Source organism: Trichosurus vulpecula, chromosome 9 (assembly GCF_011100635.1).
Source record: "Trichosurus vulpecula isolate mTriVul1 chromosome 9, mTriVul1.pri, whole genome shotgun sequence".
In the NCBI taxonomy this organism is placed as follows: domain Eukaryota; kingdom Metazoa; phylum Chordata; class Mammalia; order Diprotodontia; family Phalangeridae; genus Trichosurus; species Trichosurus vulpecula.
Genome location: NC_050581.1, coordinates 64,313,298 through 64,339,373, shown reverse-complemented (window position 1 = coordinate 64,339,373; position 26,076 = coordinate 64,313,298). Strand labels below are relative to the sequence as shown.

General features: G+C 40.4%; 1 protein-coding gene and 1 pseudogene across 1 annotated transcript in view; one reads left to right on the top strand and one right to left on the bottom strand.

Moving 5' to 3' along the window:
• The first annotated feature begins 12 nt into the window (after positions 1 to 12).
• On the top strand, positions 13 to 488 carry LOC118832136 (annotated as a pseudogene).
• Positions 489 to 2,300: 1,812 nt separating this feature from the next.
• Positions 2,301 to 26,076, bottom strand: part of LOC118832135 (solute carrier family 28 member 3-like) — a 139,029-nt gene continuing 115,253 nt past the window's right edge. The window contains exons 10-15 of the mRNA XM_036739565.1: positions 25,981 to 26,076; positions 25,034 to 25,231; positions 5,915 to 5,996; positions 4,023 to 4,121; positions 3,620 to 3,740; positions 2,301 to 2,418 (exon numbers count right to left, since the gene is read on the bottom strand). Coding sequence (XP_036595460.1) covers positions 2,301 to 2,418; positions 3,620 to 3,740; positions 4,023 to 4,121; positions 5,915 to 5,996; positions 25,034 to 25,231; positions 25,981 to 26,076 — 714 coding nt within the window. The remainder of the gene's footprint in view (positions 2,419 to 3,619; positions 3,741 to 4,022; positions 4,122 to 5,914; positions 5,997 to 25,033; positions 25,232 to 25,980) is intronic.

Genomic DNA, 26,076 nt, shown 5'->3' with positions numbered 1-26,076 from the left:
AGAGAGAGAGATTTTCTGGGAGATGAAACAGAGGAAGAAGAACCAAAAACCAGTAGAAATACCTTTCAAAGAGGAAGAACCTCCAGAGAAAACTGCTGATGTGGCAGCAGAGAAGGTGGTAGAGAAAAACAGATCTGAAATACCATAGACTTGAGAGGATGCAAAAACAAGCTGAGTGATTCAATCAATGTATCTGTGAGCTTGGAGAGCAAGAAAGCTGTCCATGCAGCTCGATTTGGCATTTCTTCTGTTTCAGCAAAAGCTTTACATCAGACACCAAACCTAAGGTCAACATGGATAAATTAAAGGAAAGGGCTCAAAGATTTGCTTGGAGTATCTCCTCAGTTTCCAAGAAGAGTGAGGATGATGGGAAGCTGAAAAAGAGGAAGGAGCGATTTGGGCTTGTCCTAAGTTCAGCTGGGACTGGAACCAGAGAAGACACAGAGGCAAAGAAGAGGAAAAGAGCAGGGAGATTTGATATTGCTTGATGAGAAGTTTTTGGTGCTTTCTGCAGCAGATGAATCCCATCTCTGATTCTTCTTGGTCATTTACATACCCACATGTATACCCACAGGCACTTTCCTGGGCTTTGTCTCCTGATGAGGGGGACATGTATCTGGAAGCCCTCAGCAGCAATTTTAGCTTTTTGCCATTACAGCTTCAAGGTGTTCCGCCCCCCCTCCGTTTTTGTTTCTGTTTTTTGTTTTTTAAATTCTGATTGTTAATTTAAAAAATTTAGAAAAGAAAAAGGAAATGACTAGGAATGGGGTGGAACTTTCTAAGCAAAGACATAGTTTGACTGACTTGCGGTCTAAGGCTGTCACAAATAACAATTGTAAATCAGAAGATCGACTTTCTTGTACAATATAGAAAGGACTTTTGGTTGTGTGTTGGTTGTGTGTTGGCTATTGGATGGATGTTGACTGTTGGAGTGTTTGGCTATCCCATCTGACCCATCCCCCCTCCTTTTAAAAAAAATCTCTCAGGAACACAGTTAAAAATAGATACCTTAAAATTAAAGCACGATACAGAAATACTAGCAAAAGCTATTTAAACATTTTATATTTATTTTCATGGTGCTCAAATGTACAATTGTTCAATTTCACAAACATTTGAGAGGTTGAAAGGAAAGCAACTGTATTCTTAAATCTCCCGACCCTATAAAGTCTCCAGAAACTTGGGAGCCAAGCTTATTTGGCCTCAAGGTACAGAAGGTAACTTACAAGGATGGAAATGATACACAGGGAACCCTGATTGATTGTTATCGTTTCACTGTGTCCTGCTGGGGTTGAGATGATCCCAAACCGATGATGCTCTTGGGTTTTCCCTTTGAATTTCTATTACTGAGTAACACGAATGACACTTTAATAAATATCTTACATACTGGGCCTACAAAGTAACTTTCTCCTTTTGTCAACAAAACTCAGGAATTCTACCCATTAGTCATCAGGGCGCCCCCCTGCAATTCTGTGGGGTAGATTGGTACTGGTGGTCTTCCCCTTTTCCAGATGGTAAAACTGAAGCACAGAAGCCTAGCCATTTCCCTGGGGTGTCATAGCTGGAGAGAGGTTTTCTCTCAAAACCATAGATAAGGAAGAGTGAATGTGGATTCACCATGGTAACCATGGTAGCAGATCTTCCTCTTGGTTTTTGTTTTTCAAATTGTGCCTTTTAAGAATCAGAGAGTGGAATGGACATTTCTCTCTTAGTTCTAGGCCTCTTTTCCCATCTCCTTGGAGTGGGGGTGATACCACTTCTCTCTGAAATAGCCAAACAGTTGTCTGCTTTTACGTGGACAGTTGCATTGAGGCTTTCTAAGGTCTGATTTAAATGTCTCATTTCAGATCAGCCCCAGTGAATTCAGGATGGTCTATAACTGATGCTTGTTTTAGTGGTTCTCTTGGGACCTCCAGGATGCCAAATGAGTGACTGGTGAGCAGAGCTCTTTTCATTGGTGAATTTATTAGTTTATTAATACCTGTGTTCAGGTGAAATGTTCTGGAATACCACACCCAAACAACAATGAAGAGAATAATTAGAAGATTCTGTCAGGTTATCCGAATAGCCCTGTGTCCTTGTGGGGGAGAGATAGGGGGCAGATGGGTCATACTTATTGTTCTCTTCCTCTTCCAGTCCATGCCGATTCCAGGAAGGAAAAATTAATCTATAAATGGAAGTTGATGTTTTCCCACAACTCCTTCCCCCAATAAAGAAGTGTGATCACATAGATTCATTTTTACATTGTTTCTTTCGAATTGATTGAAGCCTGTGCTGGGGACCATCTGGGGAAGAGGCTGAGCTCAGAATGAGGTAGTGACCCAGTCACAGTTAGGTGTACTTTGATTCAGCAGCAGACAGCAGCCAGTAAAGGTGGATAAGCTTGCTGGTAAAATATCACTGGTGATGTTGGAGACAGCGCTGGTGGATAGGGGAAACCTCAAGCAAAAGAGAGAAAAAGAATTAAGTGGATTTTCTAACATGCCAATAAGGCATAAAGACAGTATTTTTCTTCTGAAATTAGGACAGTGGTTAGATCTACTAAATTGCCCCAGCGTGGTAACTCATAGCAACATAACTGTTTTCATTTTGACCAGTGCAACCGTGGACAAACGACTATGTACATAGTTATCCTTCCACATCATGGGGGTTAGGGGAGTGCTACCCTTGCAATCTGGAAAATCCACATAAAATTTTTGGTCCTCCCTTTGTACCAGAAAAGTCTGAATTATCATGGTATTAAAAGATAAAATATGTTAATTTTGTACAATACTATACATATATTTTATGCATTTCTGAGTTTCTAAACTTTTTTTCTGTGTCATCGGTGGCTTTGGCAAAACTCCCCCCAAATTCTCATTTAATTTCTTATGCTGACCCACATATTGATACCATGATGAGGAAAATCATGATGTGGGAAGGGATAACTGTATGTCCTAAAGAATGTCAGGCCTTTTAGGATCCCTTCCCCCGAGGGAGGGTTCATCTCTATGAGCAGTGTTTAATGAAAGATCTAAGGAGCATAGATTTAAGTATGCAGAGGACATTAAGGGCCATTGAGTCTAGCTAACCCTTTCCTTTTACAGATGAGGGGAGGGAACTAAGGTATAGAAAAGTTAAGTAACTAGCCTAGGTACCCATGCCAGAGGTGGGATTTTGACTCTGGTCTTCCTGATTCTAAATATAGTGCCCTATCTATCGCACCTTACTGTCACATAGACAGGTTGATCTGGGAAAGGAAAGGGACATTTTGCAGCTGGGACAGGACATTATTATTGGTTCAGCAATTTTAACCAATATATTATGGGTTGAAATGAACATCAGATCTTGATCTCAGTAACAAGGGAACATCTTGATCTCCAAAAGGGCCACAGGATGGGAGGGAGACCTGTTCATTACCTAAAGGAAGCCAAATTGAAAGGTTGAGATTGAAAAGACTATACAAATGCTGGGACCTGACATTTTCTTTAGGCCACATTTGCAAAACTTTTCTTTTCTTTGTGTATTGTCTTCTTGAGCTTCTTTTCAAAATTGCTATAATAAGAAAGTATCTCTAGGTCAAACTACATCACAAGCCTCTTAATAATGGAATATAAAGTAGTTGTAATCAAAGATACAATACCTGGTAAATAGGTTTTGGCAACAGGTAACTAACTCAGTTGTGTTGCTAGGTGAAATTGAGTTGAAGGCATTTTCTAAAAGACTATAGCAATCTATCTCCACGGTAGGGCTGGAGAGTATGCCTAGAAATTAGATATTAAACATTAGAATGACATTCATTTAATTAATTGAAGAATTAAAATCTTTGTGTTCCCAAGTTTCTCCCCTCTCCCTCCCCCTCTCCACCCCCACACCCATTCAGCTTTTCAATTTCTCCCCTCTCTTAGTGCAATATTGGGACCATTTCTCAGCCTTTTTTTTAAAATTTTTTTTAATATATCCATCCTTTGGGCTCAGGTGGGAAGACAAAACTGAAACACTGCCATCTTGTGGTCACTAAGAGGTAGGTAGGACAGAGTACTTACCAGCAACACAGGCTGTCATGAAGCTGGCTACAGTACCAGCAATCAGAGCCCTGAAAGCCCCTGCGGCGATGTCTTGTTTCCTGGAAGGAGCCATAGATGCTAGGGAATACGAACAAGCATGGAGTTGTTAGTGGGTTCAGATAAGGCCTCCCTCAAAATGTATTATCTCCAGAAAGGGCTCTGGGGTTGGACTGTTCAAGGTACGCATCTTCTGAATAGAAGAGGCCAGGGTTCAGTTTTTAATGGGGAGCTCCTCAAGGTGGGAGACAGAAGTTTGACCAGGGTTGTAACTAGGAAAGGGCAACTATTGCTTTCTTGTAGGGTGCTGAAATTTAGAGGCCACTGACAGCATTACTGATTCTTCAGCAGGTAGAAACAAGAGTAGCACCTAGTTAGCAAGAGTATTTTACTTAAAATAGAAAACTACCAGATGGCATCGTTCCTCCCATGAATGGTAGTATGAGATCCTAGTCTTGACCCTACCTCACACTTGTAGGGTCTTGGTCTCAACCTGGCAATTCAGCTGAATTTGTCTTAAAAGGTTTCTTTAAGGGTACTTTGTATATTGCTTGACACTAGGCATGTTTTGTTGTGCTTGTCCTAGGATCCAGAATTGTTAGTTATGGCTCTGAATCTGACCCACTAGAAAGGGCTAAGGCTTTTATCCTCAAAATCACATTGTAATGGTAATTAGTGTGGGACTTTTTTTTTTAACTGTTTTCTCTTTTAGAATGCTGAAGTAATTAAGTACCTTTGATGAATCTTGCTTGTTTCAATTGTAATGGCAAGCAAAGTAGGACTTTTTGTTGTCTTTGTTTTGGAGTGCTTCTCAGCACTAAGGAAACTTTGATTGAATCAGAGGTCTTTGATGACCTGCTTATGTCAAGAGAAGGCCTAAGTCACATGGGTTTGAATCACATGGTTGGGATGCCCTTTGACCCCGAAGTGTATATAAACTCAGAGGTTAGCATTTTGCCTTTGGTTGCCATACTCATTGAAACAGTGTTAGCAACAAGGCTCTGGGTAGCCATTGAAGCAGTGATCCTGGCTTTGAAAACCCAGATGTTGGTGCTTCTCTTTTTGGTAACTATGTATGTGATGTCTTGATCAGACAAATCCTGTCTGTTGATCGGTTTGTAGTTTCTGTTTGTATTTGCTCTGAAGTTCAGGGTGCTGGCTTTTCCCCTGAACTAAGTGAATGATATATGTATGTTTAATTAAACTGAGATTGTTAACCCCTTAAAGATGCTTTTCCTTAGAAAAGCAGATCAAAGAACCTGTGCTAACAGCTCTTCTTGTTGGTCTTGTTATTGGTCTTTCACCTTCACAGTAGCTGCTAGCAACATTGTTGTTACATATCCCTTGCTTAGGGAACAAGAAATAAGCTAGATACAATAGAATCCCTATGATTCACCAGAAATAGAGGTAGGCATGGCAGGATAGATGTGGGTGGGGGTGGGGTTATACACTTGGGCATTTGGGAGAAGTTGGCTTGAATGTCAGCACAGAAATTCTATAGTGGCTGATTCAGATAAATATATATATAAAATTCAGGGGTGGGGAACCTGCATCCTCGAGGTCACATGCAGCCCTCTAGGTCCTCAAGTGCAGCCCGTTGACTGAATCTCAAAGGGTCACACTTTAGGACCTAGAGGGCCACATATAGCCTTGAGGATGCAGGTTCCCCACCCCTGAATTATATACTTGGGGGGTGGTGTGTGTTTTTGTGGCATATGCATTCATTCCTGTATTGTTCCTTTCCTACCTTCCTAGTGCTAGTGAGATCTTTTTCCTGGTATTAGAGACAATGGGGCAGATGGAGAAACTAAGCATTTCAGTTTAAACCGTATCAAAATCACACAGGGGTTCAAAGACAGAACATTACTACTTACTCAGTCCTGCGATCATTACTCCCAGAGAACCAAAACTGGAAAAGCCACAAAGGGCATAGGTAGCAATGGTTTCAGAGCGAACCTGTAAGTCAAGCAAGACACACCCAGATGAGTAAATAACATGGCCACGGCCAGGAAACTGTCACATGTTATTAAGTTCTGGGACCTGACTGGCACTCCAACTGGTATACTAACTAGAAAGAACATTAAAGCAACATGGTATACTAACTAGAAAGAACACTGCATTTGATATCAGAAGAGTTATGTTCGAATCCTACCTAGCTCTTCCACTCATTACCAGTGTGACCTAGGCCAAGGCATTCAACCTCTCTATGCTTCAGTATCCTAGTCTGTTAAATGAAGAGATTGAGTTAGATGACCTCTAAGGTCCCTTCCAGTTCTAAATTTATGGCCCACATAAGTCACTGTTGAGCTTGGTTGTTGTGGTTCTGTTCTTCCAGCCATGCCTGACTCTTTCTGACCCCTTTTGGGGTTTTCTTGGCAGAGATACTAGAGTGGTTTGCCATTTCCTTCTCCAGCCCATTTTACAGATGAGGAAACGGGCTAGCAGGGTTAAGTGACTTGCCCAGGGTCACACAGCTAGTAAGTGTCTGAGTCCAGATTTGAACTCAGGAAGATGAGTCTTCCTAGATTCCCAGCCCAGTGCTCTCATCACCGTGCCCCCTAGCTTCCTGTAGACCTTGGTACTTGCCCTTTATACCTCTTTCTCAGATGCCTAGAATAAAGGTGCTCTGTGCAGAGGGAAATCTACTGACTGAGGCCTGGCTGGTTTGGATCTTCCACTTACTAGCCAAGGCCCTGCGGTTCCTTATTCTTTGGAGGAAACAAGAATAGCATAAGGTTCAGAATTTTTCTTGATGACTTACTTACTCTGTATCTCTAGTCAGATACAAAGCTGCCAGACTTGGCAGGAATGAAAGAAACAGCAGAAATGAAAGCAGAGGTGAAGGCTGTTGCTTTCTGCCCAATAATTAATCACTTTACGCCCTTACCCTGACTGGAGTGCTATCAGACCCCTGGTTCATCCAGGCAGCAACGAGCCAGAATCCCACTGCTTCTCTGTGTGACCCTGGACAAGTCAAAAGGTATGTAGCTTCTCTCAGAATCTCTAGAAAAATCTCCATGGGAAGTTCAGAGTTCAGGGGTGATAGTCCCTGAATGTAGGAGCCTAGATGAGCTGGCCTCAAGAATTGCTCAAAGCCCTATGATTGTAGCAGTGGGTAAGAAAGGAGGGGGAGAGAAGCCATAGGGATGCACGGCACTGGGATGGATTTGAGCGTCACCCCTTCACCCATCACTTTGAAAATACTATTACAAAGGGGCAGCTAGGAGGCACAGTGAATAGAGCACTGGCCCTAGAGTCAGGAGGATTCGAGTTCAAATCCTGCCTCAGACACTTGGCCTGAGACATTTGACACTTACTAGCTATGTGACCTTGTGTGACCTTGGGCAAATCACTTAACCCCAATTGCCTTGAATGGAAAAAAAAAAAAAGAAAATACTATTACCAAGAGGAGCCTTGGCCTTAACTTGTTTTTTCCTTTGTAGAGACCATCCAAACAGTCTGGAAGAGCTTGTAACAGTGCATCCTATGACAAACATGATGGAACCCACGAGACAACTGATAAGAATCAAAAGAAGAAAGTATAGGGGTTCTAGATCTGGAGCAGGAAGGAGCCTCACAGAAGCCATCTAGTATAGCCTCTCTCCTCTCCTAAAGATGAAGACACTAAGTGGTCACATAGTAAATAAGCCTCAGAGGGTGGGGATTTGAAGCTCAGGCCCCTAATTCCACAGGCATTGCCTCTTCCATTGTTAGCACTCTCAGAGACAGAACATGATTGATTCTTGTCCCTTTGTCCTGCCCAATCCTGGAACATTCAGGTTTAGGTCAAAGAATAAGCAAAACAAGTAGGGGCCCAAGCGTGGCTTCTACTCATTAACCGGATTTTTTTTAAGCCAACATTCAAGTCAGCTGAATGGGGGTGGTTGAGTTTTCCATTTATTACAAGCTTTTACCCCCTTTTCTGTGTCTGAGAACCTCTTTGTTGATATTTTCAAACAACATGCATATGGCAGACAGGAAAAAACATTATTTCAAGTATTCATTTGTTCTCCTTTTCCTGGAAACGCTTTTGTTTTCTTATGTCTCCCTTCTCCCTCCCCCTCTTGCTCAGCAACAAGGACTGTGTTCTCTCACTCTTTACATTTTGTCCGATTGGCTTCAAAAACAGGATCTCACTGTGGGGGTGGAGATGAGAGGGAGGGGGAGAGAGGGAGGGAGAGAGAGAGAGAGAGAGAGAGAAAGAGGGGGGGAGAGAGAGGGAGAGAGAGAGGAGAGAGAGAGAGAGAGAGAGAGAGAAAGAGAGAGAGAGAGAGAGGGAGAGAGGGAGAGGGAGAGAGAGAGAGAGGGAAGGAGGGAGGGAGGGAGAGGGAGGGAGGGTGAGAGAGAGAGAGAGAAGGAGGGAGAGAGAGAGAGAGAGAGAGAGAGAGAGAGAGAGAGAGAGAGAGAGAGAGGGAGGGAGAGGGAGGGAGAGGGAGGGAGAGAGAGAGAGGGAGAGGGAGAGAGAGGGAGAGGGAGAGAGAGGGAGAGGGAGGGAGAGGGAGACAGAGACAGGTACAGACAGATGGAGGGAGGGAGAGAAAGAAGAGGGGAGAGAGAGGGAGAAACAGGGGCAGACAGACACAGGAGGGAAATCGGGAGAAACAGACAGAGAGAGGAGGAAGGAGGGAAAGGGGGGGAAGGAGGGAGGAAGAGAGAGGGAGAAAAAGGGAGAAGAACTTCTCTTTGGAGGCTGAAGGGAGAGGGAAACACATAGATACAGCCGTGGCCATGTCATCATGCACGTTTAAAAAGCACAAGAAGAACGTTAAGAAAATCTGTGTTGATCCCCTCTTGTTTGTTTCTATAACAGGTTAGGTGGTAGAATGAAAAATTCACTTCACTATCGAAATAAAAATGAGCGGTGTGCTTTTATGTGTGTTTTTAAAAGAATAATCCTTATTTTAAGAGAAAGAAATTAAGGGATTACTAAAATAGAGTGGAAGTAACACTGGCTTCGGGATCAGAAAACAGGTTCAAATTCTTGCTCTCCTTCTGAATATCTTTGGTGACCTGGGGCAAATTTCTTAACCTTTCTGGTACTGTTACCTCTTATAAAAGGAGGAGCTTGGCCTAAGTAATCTTTAAGGCCAGTGGTTTACAAATGGGGCCATGATGGTACCCCAAGGGAACTGCAGCTTAATCTAAGGATCATGTGATTAGCCAATCAGAGAATGGGAATGTGGTTTTATCCCATCTTCCCCATGATAGGGGGCCTTGCCTTCAATATAATAAGGCCTAACCTTCACCCATTTATATCTCAACACTTCCCAACTCCACCCTTCTTCTTCCCAAGCTTCTCCCTTTTGAGCCTTTCAGGGCTGATTATAACCCAGGTTAATTATAACCTAACCCTGACTAGAGCAGCTGCACAGATGCCATTGGGACATTCCCCATCCCGTCCCATCCCCCTCCTAGCCACTCTTCCTCAACAGCATATTTACCAGAAACATTACTGATAGGCAGTGGCAAGGTCGAAAAAGGTTTGTAGACCACTCTTCCAAAGGACCTTCCAGTTACCAAATCCAAGCATCCTGTAAATGCATAGCCTATAAGGTGGGTTAATTTTGTCTGATGTTGTGGCTTCGACTTGTTCTGTAACATGTCTTTAAGGAGAGTTTCTCAGCGTCACCTCTGGCATTTCAAGTTTACAACTTTAAGAAGTCAGGCAGTCAGGTAGATCTCTCTGCCTCCAAATAGTCCCTTCCACTACAAGATACTCCTTCCAGTTCTAATCTTCCAATAATCCATAAGCTACAAAGCCTTAGCTCAAGAAAATATAGACAGAAATGCCTCTTAAAAATACAAATATCCCTGGGAGGCTTAAAACAATTATTAATACCATTAAGATATTGTGAGTTAGTGAATCAGTAGAATGCAATTTCTTTTGAGGGTAGGGACTGCCTCATATTCATACTTGTCCCCAGCATCTGTGGCAATGCTTAGCACATAGTAGGCACATCATAAATGCCACGTTGATTGACTGGTGCATTATAGATTAGCAAGTTAGTTATCTAGCAAGGACCCGAGGCAACAAGCCATAGAACATTTGGATTAGGAAGAGCAGCATGGTTTATAGAGGCCCTCAGGTCTGATGTTTGAAGTTCAGGATGAAGGTGTATGGGAAAAGATCAAGTTAGCTTAAAAAGGCAAGAATAACCATCAATAGAAATGCTCTTTTCTTCCCTGGGGCTAGTCCTGCCAGGAATGAACAGTACCACGGAACCCAAGAAGAAATAATCAACTTTATGTGGAGGATAGTTTTCTTCCATTGAGAGGCAGCATCTTGTATTTAAGTCATAGTGAACCATCTTTTATCATTTGTTTAAGGAACTCTGAATGTTTTCCAAACTATCTCACCCTCACAGCACCCATAGGGAGTTAAACAGGATTTATCGTTACCTTTGTTCTTATTGTTGGGGAATCATAATTATAAGGCACTAAATGAGTTTCTCAGAGTGATTTGGTAAGTAGGATAATTAGAACACAAGAATCCTAACTCTAGTGGACATTCTTCCTCTAAATGTCTGAGGGTAGATTGGGGGAACAGAGAAGGTAAAAGTGAGCTTCTTGAAACCTTGATAAAATCAGTTGGTTTTACCCCAATTTTTAACCAGAACTTTTCTTCTTAAGTTGCACCCATAATGACCTAATCACAAAGCTACTAGGGGGTGCCAAGGTTGTACGTTCTCTTGCATTATGCAAGGCTATGCACTTTCAGTGACTGACAGTGGGAATAGAAAACATTTTACTTAATTAAGCCTATTCTCTGCATTTGGCAAGGAAGTGTGATGATATCCAGTCCTAACTAAATACGAAGGCCAACTGGCTGTCGATTCTTAGGGTGGGGGCCCCTCAGTGGTCATTAAGATGTATTACAGCCAGAGAAGGAGAAATTAGAACAAAGAGGCAGAGCCTGGAACAGTTGTATTTGAAGAACAGATAAGTCTCACTGCCAATGCATAGGACAGAATGTCACTAAAGGTAAAAAAAAGCCAACAGTGTGGACAGAGGCTGGCAAGACTAGGAAGGTGAGCATGGCCTCATCATCCAAAAAATGGCCCCTAGAACACAGTAAAGCAGGCTTCTTAACCTGGGTTCTCCTAATGTATTGTTGGTGGAATGGTGAACTGGTCCAGCCATTCTGGAGAACAATTTGGAACTACACCCAAAGGGCCATCAAACTGTGCATACCCTTTGACCCAGCAATACCACTACTAGGTCTTTATCCCAAAGAGATCAAAGAAAAGGGGAAAGGACTTATATGTACCAAAATGTTCACAGCAGCTCTTTTTGTGGTAGCAAAGAATTGGAAATTGAGGGGATTCCCATCAATTGGGGAATGGCTGAACAAGTCATGGTATATGGTTGTGATGGAATACTATTGTGCCATAAGCAATGATGAGCAAGATGGTTTCAGAAAAAACCTGGGAAGACTTATAGGAATTCATGCAAAGCAAAGCAAGCAGAAGCAGGAGAACATACAGAACATACAGAACCAGGAGAACTGTACATAGCAACAGCAATATTATAGGGATGATCAACTGTAAAAGACTTAGCTACTCTGATTGCGACAACGATCCAAGACAGTTCCATAGAACCTGTCATGAAAAATGCTATCTACTTCCTGAGAGAGAACTATGAACTCTGAGTGCAGAGTTTAGCACTACTATTTAAACTTATTTTCCTTTTTCTTGGGTGTGTTTTCTTTTGCAACATGGCTAATATGGAAATATTTTGCGTGACTTCACATGTATAATCGATATCAATTTGCCTTCTCAAGATGGGGGCAGGGGTGGGTCGGAGGGACAGAATTTGGAACTCAAAATAAAAAAAATGAAGGTTAAACTTTTTTACATGAAATTAGGAATATTTAACTGAAATATTTTTAAAAGGCCCCTAGGTGGTTTGGTGGCTGGACTTGTGAACCAGAACACCCAAGATGAAATTTCCCCTCAGATGCTTACTAGCTATGTAATGCTGGGCAAGATACTTAACCTGTCTAAGCCTCAGTTTCATTGCAAAATACTGATACCAAAATATACCTTGCAGGATTCTTGAGAGGATCAAATGAGATAATACATAAAAATTTCAATTTCATTGTATCACAGAAATGGACAAACGCTACAACAGCTCGCTCCCCGAACCCTGGGGTCTTGAAACATGTTTTAAAAAATACATACACATATTTTAACAACTGTGTTTCAGTATGATTGGTTTCCTCTGTAATCCTATGTATTTGTTTTATTCTTTTAAAAATATTATTCTGAAAAGGGTCCACAGGCTTCACCAAATTGACACAAGAAAGGCTAAGTATCCTTTCACTAAAAGGAGCCATTGAAAAACAACCCTCTGAGCAGACAAGATAATCTTGGGGATGGTGGCTTCACACTGCCAGCATCCTTATGAAGCATTCTTTACTTCAAATAGAGAAGCAGATGCCCTGGTTGACCCTGTTCCTTAGCAGCAATTCAGCGTCCTATACTCTATATCGGAAACACTCTATATAGACAATACACAGTCCTGTGAATGTGCCTTCTAAAACCCCAGGTAATAAAAATGCCAATATTAATGATACTCGGTAGCATTTCTGTAGTACTGTAAGGTTTGCAAAGTGCTTCACAATTAGCACCTCGTTCAATTACTACACACCGTCCTCTTTTGCCTCCAAATAGCAACAAGAAGCAAAACAATGACCAATCATTGGAGCATCCACACCCAACAACCGAATTCCCCATGTTCCATAATTCTTAGGCCATTAGAAGTTAGAATCCTGGCATGGGTCTTTTTTGTCCCATCCTCCTCTTCCTCTGCCCCCATCCACCATAACTCTTTAAGCTTAATGCTATTATCTCTATTTTATAGATGAGTAAACTGAGGCTAAGAGCTCCAGTGACTTGCTCAGGGCTACACAGCTAATAAGTGTCTGAAGTTGGATAGGAACTCAGATTTTTCTAACTCCTCACCTAGGCTTCCAGTATATGACTCTGCCTTATTCACCAAGAAAGTCAAATTTGCAACCATTATCCCACAAGAGAAGGAAAACAGCACCGACATGATAGGACCCATGAGACAACCACTTGATTGGGAAGTCAGTGTGCTCCAAGGAACTTAGACCCTCATGGCTTGCTTACATAAAGCCCCTTTTCAGTGAAATCTGCATCTTTCTGCTCCTTCCCTTCTGCTAAATGAAACAAAAAGATGCAAAAAGACTTGTTTTTTCCCATGGATATGAGGACTGGCTATAACCAGACCATACAAGCTTCCGACTGTTAATATTTTGAAGTTTAGAGTCTTGAAAAACAGCTGGAGTATGAACACTGGTGACAAAGAGTTGTTCTGCATTTAGAAGAGATTGGGGGACCAATCTAGAGACAGCGTAAAAAATCAAGACTAGTGAGAAATAATTCAAACTATCATGAAGCATCAGTCTGCACCTCCAGAATGTGGTTTGCTCCCTGTTCTCACAGGCTCAGAAAGTTCCTTCTGCATCTGCTCCCTCTCCTGACCTCAGCAGCTTTCTGGTTAACCCAATTGTGCTTTTTCTTTTTGGAGTCAGAGGACCTGGGTTTGAATGTCACCTTGACCACTTATTAGCTCTATGACCTTGGGCAAGTCATTTAACTCCTTGGGCCACAGTTTGATCATTCATAAAATGAGAGGGATAGGCTAAGTGACCTAAGGTCCTTTCTATCTCTTAATCCTGACATCCTATAGATGTGAGTTTTCCATTAAATGCAGCAGAGTCATCTTCTAATCTCCTTTGCCTTCAAATAGCAACATGAAACAAAATGACAACCAATAATTGGAGTGCCAACAACAGAGTCCCCCATTTTCCATAATTCATCTTATGCCCTTCCAAGTTACAATCCTGGCATGTGTAATACTATGACAGCTCACTCTCTTTTTTGTCCCATCCCCCTCTTCCCCCTCTCCTGCCATGAGTTCAGAGTCTATCTGCCTTGGAAATATCATATTTTTTTTTTCACTTAATAGTATTTCATTTTTTCCTAATTAAATGTAAACATATTTCACAACATTCACTTTAATATTTTGAGTTCCAAATTTTTTTCTCCCCCACACCCCAAGACATCAAGCAAGCTAATATAGGCTATATGGTATGATCCTATTAAACATATTTCCACATTAGTCATGTTGTGAAAGAAGAATCAGAACAGAAGGGGAAAACCACGAGACAGAAAATACAAAGAAGTGAAAATAGACTTTGATCTGCAGTCAGACTCCACAGTTCTTTCTCTGGATGTGGATAGCATTCTATCATAATTCTTTTAGGAATTGTGTTACATCACTGCATTGCTGAGAAGAGCTAAGTCCTGTGAAAGTTGGATCAATCGCACAACATGGCTGTTACTGGGTACGATAGTTCTTATGGAAGATATACTTTTTAACGCATCTCCCACTCAGCTTCAGCTAGACCAGAGTTCTCTGAAAAGAGGTTATCAGTGAGTTATGGGAGTGGCACTGAGTAAGTAGCTTTCTGCTTTTTATAGGAATGGGCCTCCTGCATTTCAAAATCAGCCTGTCCCTTCAAAAAAGTATGACCCATGAATCACCCTTAGAACTGCCAGATAGCTTGGAACTCAGGAAAGTATGACTCTGACTCCAACACTCAGCGGATGCCAAGAAGTAGTTTATACACACTTTAAAAAAAAGTATATTCGGGGTAGCTAGGTGGTATAGTGAGTAGCGCACTGGCCCTGGAGTCAGGAGGACCTGAGTTCAAATCTGGCCTCAGACACTTGGCACACTTAGTAGCTGTGTGACCTTGGGCCAGTCACTTAACCCCAATGCTTTTCCTTCCTCCTCCAAAAGAAAAAGTATATTCCCATTGCCAGACTAAACCAGAAATAGGGGGGAAATATATACCTGGGTACATGGACCTTCTGCTCCCCCCTTCAGTCCTGCTTTCTGATGGGCAATAGGCAACATATTTTATTTAAGTTGACTATTAAGCTCCTGCTCTAATTTTTTTCTTTCTATCTCCATCACTTAGCCCAGCGGCTAACATGCAGTTGGTGCCTAATAAATGATTGACAATTATAGTGGAATTATTCTTTTATTCAGTGGGTAATAGAGAAACTATATGTGGCTATTATTTTTTCTTGTCTGTGCTTGGTTTAAAGCTGAGTAGTCTTCAGGGCCATGTGTCAAATTTGCCTCCCTGGACCCAGGAAGCAGGAACTTAATTCTGTTCTTTTTCCAGTAACACTTGTGTCCCTGTGTCTTTAGAATTGGTATGAATGCCTATCAGCCATTTTTATGGCTTTGCATGCTTGTATTGAGAGCCAGAAATCTGAAACTCCATGTCCTCGCAGGTACTCATCAAATAGCTTTCTCCCTCTCGTCTCAAACAAAATTGTTTCCATTTATTAAGTGGCTTCAGCTAGGCAGTATTCTATCATTCATTTGCTTTTAAAGATCTTTGGGGAGGGAGAGGCCATTGTTTCCAACCTTTCTGAAAGTAATGTCATTAATAGCAGTAAAGGCTGATGGTTTGTGCCTCCCTTAGAGCTGCTGTTACATGCTTTCCCCTCCTGTTTCGTCTCCGTCTGAGGCCCCCAATGCATCTTTCATTTCTGGACTGTACTTTTCACTGTCTTTTCAGATAAATTTTACCCCTTCACCATCAGTCCTACACAGGCAGAGGAGGGTGGGGGAAAGCAAGCATTTGCTAAAGTCCTACTATGTGTCAAACATTTAAAATATTATTTTATTTTTAATTCATGTCACAAAATAAGCATTTCCGTAACAGTTCAATAAAAAGATGATTGCCCATGAAGCTGCAAATGTACCATGTACACCTTGCTATTCCCTCCAAACATATGACAAAGTTATGTATCGTTTGAGCCTCACAGCAATCCTGTGAGGTAGGTGCTACACAGTAGATAGCCAAATAGAACATGGCGACTGCACCCTCAAATGAAGCCTTGGATATTTCTGCTTCTACAGTCACCACTTCCTATTTCAAGCCATTACTCCATTCCATTGTTAAAGTCATCTTCTTTGTGCATGTATTAATGTTACTCCCCTCCCCCTGAAATCATTAGTGGCTCCCCATTCCCCACTCATTCCCCATTCCCCATTCATTTATCCAAATTTCAAGGTTTTCCAAAATCTAATGCCTCTTTACCTCTCTAGGATTATGTCTTCCTTGCTCCATGTACATTTTAATTTAGCTAAACTGGGCTACTAGCTGTTCTCTAAAGTATGTACTGTGCCTTTCTGCCTTATGTTATTCCCTATGCTAAAAATCTCTGCTCTCCCTCCCCTTCTTTACCTATTGACTTCTTACCTATCCTTTTTAAAAGTCCAATGGCACCTCCTCCAGGAAGTCTTCCCTGATCTCCCCCCACCCCAACCCCTTTTGCCTTGCAGGCATCACTTAGCACTTATTTTGTACTTCTCTAATGCTCTTGCATGTATCAATTTTCATAATTTTGTTTGTCCATCTATGTGTCATCTCTCCCCACTAGACTGTAAGCTCCATGAGTGCAGGAATCATTTCTTATCTAAACTCAGTATTTCCCCAGCATCTGGTACTTTTGTCTACAAACTCTAAGTGCCTAATAAATATTGTTGAATTTGGCAGTACTCTCTATCATCAGGATGATTGGCTTTCACTCTTACCTGTGTCAGAGTTCTGTATCAACATTATCCATATTCCAACTAAACTTATTTTGCCCGTGGGTTTCCATCTCATATACCCAATGGTCTGTGGAGAACCGGAGGCTATTTAAGTTCATACTTTCCAAGTGATCAGATAAATGTTGGTGGAGGGCTTGAAGGTCAAGGGTCAAGTCCGGATTTCCCCCAAGAAGATTTGATCTAATGGGTGAGCCTCAGGGCTTTATACTGGAAGTTATCAGTCTCATTCTCTGTCTTATTGCAGAGATCCCTACTTTGTGAAGCATCTTTAGATTCTCCACCAGAACCCACTTGACTTCATTCCTCTAGTAAGGGGGAAGAATTCATGAATAAGGGGACTCCAGATTGCAGGACCCAATGAAGCCATCCCTAGTATTTCATGGATTGGGATGGTGATGGAACCAATGGAAGAACATGAGGATTTGTATACCACCTATATACCCTTAGAGCCTATCCAAGAAAGCGTTCCACCGACAAAGTACTACTAAACCTCTATCCTGGAACATATGGGAAAGCATTGTAGGAGTAAGAATGGTGCATAAATCCCAGTGATGAGCAGCGGCTCATCATGGCAGAGGGAAAATGGGTCATGGCACTGAGTGAGTTACAACATGGCAATTTGCACTCCTTGCTGATCTTACTTTACTCTTGGCTCTCTCTGGCTATTCTCTCTCTTAGGCTAGTTAAAACAGAAATGACTCTCCCAGTCCCTGTCTCTTGCCTTTCTCTGGCTGCCAGCTATTAACCACTCTAATTTATCTTACCCCAGCATTATTTTCTGATTTGATGATGCACTCTACAAAAGCTAAGAGGAAGAATGCAAGTTTCTTACTGATTTTTTGAGTTTACAGTTGAACAGAGCCTGGCATAAGTTGGGAATATCAGGCATAAACACATTTGTGCCTGGGTGCCAAATTAATTGTAATTAGCTGAGAGACTTAATACTATTCTTGGCAATATGTACAACTGTCATCATTTAAAAATGAATTTGTCATATGAGATTCAGTTTCCTTAACAAATGTCCATTTATCTGTGTTGAAAATGTGTGAGAATATAGAGAGCTGAGCATTTAATTTTAATAACACTGGTTTTGAGAATATAAGCTCATATTTGTTTCTGATAACATGTATGCATATGTATGTATATACCTGTATAACAGGGGTTAATTTGGTTTGGAAAGAATGCATTTCTTTTTTCCTTTAGTACTACACTGGCAAAGTGGGAATTAACATTTACACCCCTTTCACTCTTTATCTGAAGACTGCTGCTGCTGGACAGTCAGCAAAAATAGGGAGGAGACCCAACTTCTTATAGGCCCAGAAAGCTAAAATATCTGTTTTGGGAAATTAGTGACTTCCATTTGGATGACAAAGTTCAAACAGAGTAATAAACTAAAGTTATCTCTTCCACATTGCAACTTTCTCTATTGCTATTAGATATATTGTAGGTTGGCATAAGAAATTAAGTGGGAATTTTTTGGGGAGAGTTTTATGGAAGCCACAGATGCCATGCAAAGGCCAGCAGAGGACACAGGTCCTATGACCAAATACTTAACCAAATTTTACAATAAGGTACTATAAACACCCCATGAAAGAAGAAGAAGAAAAAAATCAGACTTCTTCTCTGGTATTAAGGGGAAGGCCAAAAAATTTTATGCAGATTTTCTGGATTTCAGTGTTTCATCCCTAACCCCAGTGATGCAGAAGGGATAACTGTCAAAGTCAACAGCCATTTTGGGTCTCTAAATCACCAACAGTTCTTAAATCAAATAGGGAATAAGGCATATGAGTTTTATAATTTGTGCATTATGATGTGGATTGAGATGTGCACGAGATTTCTTTTCAAGATTACTTCATAAAAACACAGACTTTCTCCCAAAAGGAAGCAAGGATAGCCTTACAATCTCTTCCTCCTCATTCCCCATGCTTTTGCATATTTTTGTTTTTAGGTTTGATTCATTACAATTCTTTATAGGTATAATTGATAACAAACAAGTAATTAAATAGTTTTGCATATAAATTAATGCTAATAGGAAACATTCTATGTTCTGAAAGTCACTTGCTTTGTAAAGTCAATTGGGGAAACAGAAATCATCAGAGATAAACTGGGCTACTGGTATTAGATTTCTGTGTTACTCTTATTGACAGAAAATAATACACAGGAGACACACCTATGATATCTTCTGTGGTGCCCTTGGGCATGATTACTGCAAAGAATGGAGAGTAGGCATGGAATGTTCAGTGCACCTGAACCCAGAATGCAATTATGGTGTAGAACGCTATAAAACTGGCCATGTTAGAGAACTGGCAGTTTAGCTAAATCTTAGATTCTGGAAGTATTCGGCTAACAAGTACAAGTAGCCCAGCAGATGACATTGGTAGCATTTTGGGGAGGCAGCACACAACAGCCTATGAAACAGCAAAATATTCTAGTTAGGTTCAACCAAAAGAGTATGTTTTCTGGGCTGGGAATGTTTCCTCTCCCATTGAGCACATGGGAAACTGTAGGAGATTATATGGGGGAGAATTTGTCCTTGTTATTTATCTTGCTCTTCTTTTTAATGAAATGTCTTTATTTTTAATTAATTACTCCTTTGTTTTTGGTATAAGAAACATCCAAGACTTAGGAGCTGTGAGCTGAATAGGAAAGACCTAAGGGGTAGTGATGAGAGGGATATTTTGAGAAGGGGGCCAAAACTACATGAACCAAGAATAGAATAGAATGAATAGAATTGGTGTCCCACTGAATCTACCCATTCTAATGTGTGCTGGGATAGAGGTTGTCATCTGTTTCTCAGAGATCCACTGTTTATTGGCTAAGAGCAGAGGAAAATTGTTAGTTTATCCTAGTTTCCTAACTTATGTGGCTAGTTCAGTTTTACTCTCACTTTTTAGTAATTACTTTTTGTAATTGTACATTTTTTAAAAAGTTTACTCAATATCTAGTAGGATGTGGGTGCCTTTAAGACCTGCCCATGCTTTCGCCTGTGTGGAGGATGGAGGGAGTTTGGGCTTGGGGTGGGGGGGATGGAGTTGTTCTTTCTGCCAATGAAGTCATGAACATTGCAGCATAGAATATGGTTTCATGAGATGCTATGCAGAAAAAAAAACAATCTGATGGCAGTCAAACCTCCAGTAATAAGACTTACTGAATTTAGCTAAGTTGCCCCTTAGAACCTGCCAAAGTTTGTGTTACACTATATGTTACACGAGTGATATGACTGAAGAAACCTCACTGGTGCAATTTGTTACCCCTTCATCATGCATTGCTGTAGCTTGAAAATTTTGCCATCTTGTGACTAAATTCTTGGTGCTGAGTGTGTGTGTATGTGTGCAATCATATAGTCTACACCAACTAGTTAGGACTGGTGAGAATGCCAGAAGTTATGGAAGAGGCAAATGAGAACTGGAAATAATGGGAGGATGGTGTGATATATCATTCTTTCTACATACCATCTCTTAACACTATTAATCTGTGCTATCATTATAGTAGGAAGCACTATGGCACTGTGGATGGGAGATCCGCCAGTCAAGAAGTCAGAAAGTGTTGGATTTGGATAAAGAATGTGACCAAAAGCAATTCATTTAATCACTAGGTGCCCCAGGCAACTCTTTAACACAGTAAATTGTAGGTCAGTTGTTCATCTGCAATATTAGAGTTTTCTCACTAGGATTTCCTAACCCATGAAGGCGGTGGTTCTTAAACTTATTTTTGGCTTGCAATGAGGAGGCATACACAGCATACAGCACAACAGTAGGGAGACCTATAAATGCAATTTACCTACAATAAAGTCAGCCATTTGGTTGAGTTCAAGGTCTGACGTGTTTTGAGGTTAGTGCTTACAGGTTAGTAATAGGCAAGTTTTATTTATTTTGTGAATACTGACTGTACTGTGTATGATGGATAGGTGAATAAAATTATTTATAAACTTCCTTTTATCTGCAATTAAGGCTAATAATTAACAGAAAATAATCTGCAATAACAGATAATTCCATGGCAAGCCTAGTGAAACTTGAGGCATATCCTTTGAGAACCCCAGATTTAAGAATTTAAATTATAGAAAGGTTTCTGATCCATACTGGTGGAGGGTACATCCACACTGGGAGTTCCACACACTGATGAAATCATAGGTCTAATGCCCACAGGTGATAAGTGGATGCCTGCCTACCCCAGCCTGAGCCTATGATGGAAAAGACTCAGGTGAGACATTGAATCCATGAACAGTTACTCTCCTGGAAGGATATATTGTAATCTTTATGTCATTCTGGTCACTCCACACCTACGTGTTTGTGCTGCAAATATCAGGGTTGCCTTGCTCTATGCTCTTTATTGGACAATGCAGATATTTGGAGTAAAATGGGCTTAAAAGAGTGTGAGAATGTAAATATACATTTACACACACACCCAGCAACTTCGACAGTGAACAGATGGAATTTTCTGGAGAAATCAAGGTAAAGCAAATAAAGAATTGATGACATATTGATCCCTGAATGTGGAGCTAATAATGTTCAAAGGAGATTTGGAGAAGAAGTCTGAGGGCTAAGACTAGACTGTGACAGGGCTAGCGAGGGACATCATAAAACTGGAAACAGGAGGAGTCTAGAACAACACTGGACCAGGACTGTCAAGACTCATCTTGAATCCTCAACCTAGAGAGGAAATGTACCAACATCTGTAATTTTTGCATGCTAGTGCAAAAGATGTGGGAAGCCAACAAAACATGGAGATCTACTAGCATATGTTGATCCAAAGTCCTAGTAGACACCCAAGAAAAAACTTTTGCTCCCTGAGAAACCATACATATAATACCAACAGTATACCTAGATTATAAAAGAGCTTATATGTACTCTGTAAAGACAATTTCCTATTCTAGGGATATACACTTTGGACTTCATCTGCCTACACTGGATTTATGTATTGTACAAATACACCATACCATGATCATCTCAGGACAATCTATAGTGGCAAGATTTGAGTATTTTAGGGGCGTTCCAGAATATGAAGGGTCTTAGAAGTCATGGGCAAATCAATACTAGTCCCAGAAGCTAGCTCTCACACCCAATAGTCATCAGGAAAGATTTATGATGTTCATGCAAATCATCTCTGTTTTAAGACCAGGAAGTGGAGATAAAAACAAGCCTCAATTTCATGCTTCAGAATTAGCTGTAGGAAGTAGAATGACAATGGAAAATCCACACCAGTGCCCTCTTTCTCTCTCATGCATGAGAATGGGATGGTTGATAAGATGAATGATTAAAGTTTGTTTTTATACTATATATCATTATATACATATTATTTTATGCTATATATTATGTTACATTGTTATAACATTAATGTGCAATATGACAATAAAATATACATATAGTAATAATGATATATGCTAATAATATAATAGCTAGCTCTTATAAAGAACTTTAAGGTTTACAAAGTACTTTAAAATATCTTGTTTGATCTTCTCAACAACTCTTTATTCTCCCCATTTTACAGATGAGGAACCAAGACAAATAGAAAATAAGTGACTTATCTAGTGACTGTCTTCATCATATTGTGTCTATTGTGCCATCTAGCTGCCTAGACCTTGGGGCAATCTGGGAAAAAGTTATTTGAACATATCTATAAGCACTATAGGAATGTTACCAGTAAAGGTGGGGAATTTGTTGACCAGTTTAGAGATCATAATGTCATTTTTTGACCACTGCGTAGTTATTTTTACCAGGTTTTGTGTGTTGTTATTCATTTGAATTAGTCAAGAGTAACTGACACACCGAATTGATTGGACTGTGCAGAGTTCTACATCTAGGTAAGTCAAATGGATTATCTGACTAAATGATGCCATCTTATTAATCCACGTTGAGGACTAGTGAGTCTTCCAGCTGGCAACAGAAGCAGACAAGCAGTATATATGGGGTAATAGTATTACTTTGGATCTCGAGTTAATGTCACTGGCTTTATACTGTTTACAATGGCTCTCTAATAACAATGGGAAAATGCCTGTAGAGTTAAGAGCTATGGAGAAAAGAGAATTCCATGGGTAAATAGATAAACATATACCTCAGACTAGGATAGATCAAAGTGAAACAGCACAAGCCTTGAGTAGATTCCATTCCAGAAAGTTCAAGTAGGGGATAGCTCTTTTCCCTCTCTCCTGATATTTTTTGATCTCGACTCTGGTCTTTTGTTGCTTATTGTCTAAAACTCCAACAGAGCAATACTGGATTTGGAATCAGAGGATGTGGGTTTGAATTCCAGCCCCACTGATTGCCACCTATATGAACTCAGAAAAGCCATTTGGAGGGAACTGGACTAGAAGACTTCTAAAATTCTGTCTAGTTCTAAATCTGTTATTCTCTGAAGGCCATTTATTGGCATGGTACCAGCTAACCCTAGCCTCAAGAATCCTAAGAGGGAAGATTCTTAGTTAATAAGTTAACCTTAATGTTTTTACCAGGGTTTCAGGAATAAGTGCTAAGCCACTCCTAGTGAAGTATAAAGGAGCTTTTTTTGGTTAGGCCATCACTTATTTTTCAATTTATATGTACTTAACATTCAGTTATTTTTTAAAAATAATTTTTTCTAGATACATCATGTCTCCCTCATAACTGAACAATTAAAAAAAGCATACACTCATATAATTAAGATACATAGTTCAGGGAAATAGATTTCCACATTGTTCATGTTCAATAAAGTGTACGTCTTATTCTGAACCTAAGTAGATTGTTACTAAGTACTATAGGCTTGATAAAGAGAAGAAAAAAGGGGATGGAGGGGAAGAAGAGAAGAAAAGTTAGCAGGGGAAAGTGTTAAGAGCTAGAACCATTGAAAGTGGAGTCTTTCATCCTGATTAGCTAGAAGCTTGGGCAAAGAGCTCTGTGGGTGAATGAAGATAACATCACGATTTTTGGTACTCTCCTACCTCGACTCTATCTACGTACTATTGTGAATGCTGTCAGACAATCCAAATTGCCCTCTTGTATCCTTTACATTTTCCTTGTGAACTAAGACCTAACCAAAGCATCAGCTTTATTGCTTAGAAATAAGAAGACAGATGGGGAGGCAGCTTGGTACAGTGTGAAAGCAAGCTGAATTTGTAGTTGAAAAACTTGCATTCAAATCCCAGCTCTGTCACTTTTTAGTTGTCTCAACATGGTCAAGTAACCTCATCTCTGGACCTCAGTTTCCTCATCTTTAAAAGGAACAGTTTGGACTATATGGTGTCTGAGGTCCCTTACGGATCTATGATTTTAAAACCAAAGTTCTCATTCCCTTGGTATCATCACACCCTGTGATGCTTTATAGGGCATGTAGTACAAAGAACAGTAGACTTTTAGGATGCCTGTGATCTAGTCTCCAACCCACCATTAATTCATAGAATGACAGAGTTGGAGCTAGACAAAATTTTAGAAGGCTTCTAGTTCAGTTCCCTCCATTTCACAGTTGAGGCTACTATGGCTTTGAATGGTTAAATGATGTTTCTGAGCTTATATACGTGGCAATTGGTGGGGCTGGAATTTGAACCCATGTCCTCTGATTCCAAATCCAGTATTGTCCTTTGGAGTTTTAGACAATAAGCAATGAAAGACAGAGTCAAGATCAAAAAATACCAGGGGAGAGGAAAAGAGCTAAATGGTTATCCTCTACTTGAACTTTCTGTAACAGGATCTATTCAAGGCTTGTGCTGTTTCATTTTGATCTATCCTAGTCTGAGGTATATATTTATCTATTTACCTATGGAATTCTCTTTTCTCCATAGCTCTTAACTTTGCTGATGTTTTCCCACTCTTATTAGAAAGCCATTGTAACTAGTCACCATATAGGTAGAATTAACAAAAAGCACTTTCCTCTGAGTAGTAAGGATATGATGTCACAGGATCATAGAGTAAGAGTCAGAAGAAACCCTAGGGCATCCAGTTGAATTCACCTTTTTACAGATGAGGAAACTGAGGCTTCAGAGAGTTTAGGTGGCTTGCCTAAATTTTCACAGGAAGGAAGTAGCAAAATGGAGATTCATTGAATTTATTCGATGAATACTCATTCATTCAGAATTTATAGATTCAGAGCTCTTCCTACCTCGTTCCAACATATGCCAACAGTAAATTTTGGTATTCCCTGCAGTATTTTACTAAATTCTCAGACAAATGTGGTCTTGGACCACCTATTCCTATGCTACTCAGAAATAGACCATCACTTTGATGAAGGGTTTGTTGCTTTGTTCTGACAACCAAGGTTTCTTTCTTGAAATAAAACTTTAAACACAAATAAAAACGGCATGTTAACATACATCCAGTGTATTGATGACCCCATCTGGAAGGCAAAATAATGAAGGTACTCACAGACATGTATTGTTGCACACCATCTACAAATTTGGGTCCAGCTAGTTTTCGCAACTTGATCAGTTTTGCAAGTTGCTGGAAGGCTATGAATTCATTGATGAAAGTCTTGTATCCTATCAGTGTGCCAACAAGAAAGCTGTCTTCCCAGTCAACCCCCATCATAAAAGAAAGAGGCATGAAGACATAGGAGCAGATCACCTGCAAAAAGAAGGCCAGAAGATGCATTATGATTCTAAGCAATCATGGCCCCGAAACATTTTGGAATCCAATTACTTATTAGTGCCTCATATGGAAAGGGTTCTATGGCATCTAAAGAAGTGATTCAACCCAAGCACCTGCTTATCACAAGAAGGTAGATTGAAATATGATAGTGCTTTGATGGGGGATGGGGTGGGGAGGGAACGGAGTGGTGGCAGTGTGGTGGAGAGGAAAGAAAAGATGGAGGTGTATTAGAAGGGGTTTAGGTATATGGAATTAAATTTAAGGTCTTCCATAATATGATTCCCATCTACAGTACTTTTCCAATCTTATTTCATATTACCCTCTTCTCCAGTTCAACTGCACTGCTAGCTGTTCCCTGTCCACAACATTATACCTTCTTTCTCTGTTCCTTTACACAAAGCAATTTTCCATGTCTGGAATGTACTCCTTTCTCACCTCCATAGCACTGAATCCCCAGATTTCTTCTGACTATTTTCTACTGATTCCCCTCAGTTGCTGGTATTCTCTATCTTGTGACATCATTTTATATTACTTTCTTTATATTTATAAGTATTAGTCAAATTAAATTGAATGTACATATGGGAGAGGGTGGGATATTGGAAGCTTATGCTTTATAGTAGCAGAATATAGGTCTTCATTTATCACGAAGCCTAAAATTTCAAATAGTTATTTAATACACTTGAAAAACAATACCACTGGAGTGAAAAGGTCTGAAAAAAGTGTACCTCAAAATTCAGCCGAGGGTAGTCAAACATGTTCCCTAGCCAGGAAAGGGCCAAATCTGTAAAAGCCAGGAGAGCCAGGAAGGCAATCATGTTCAC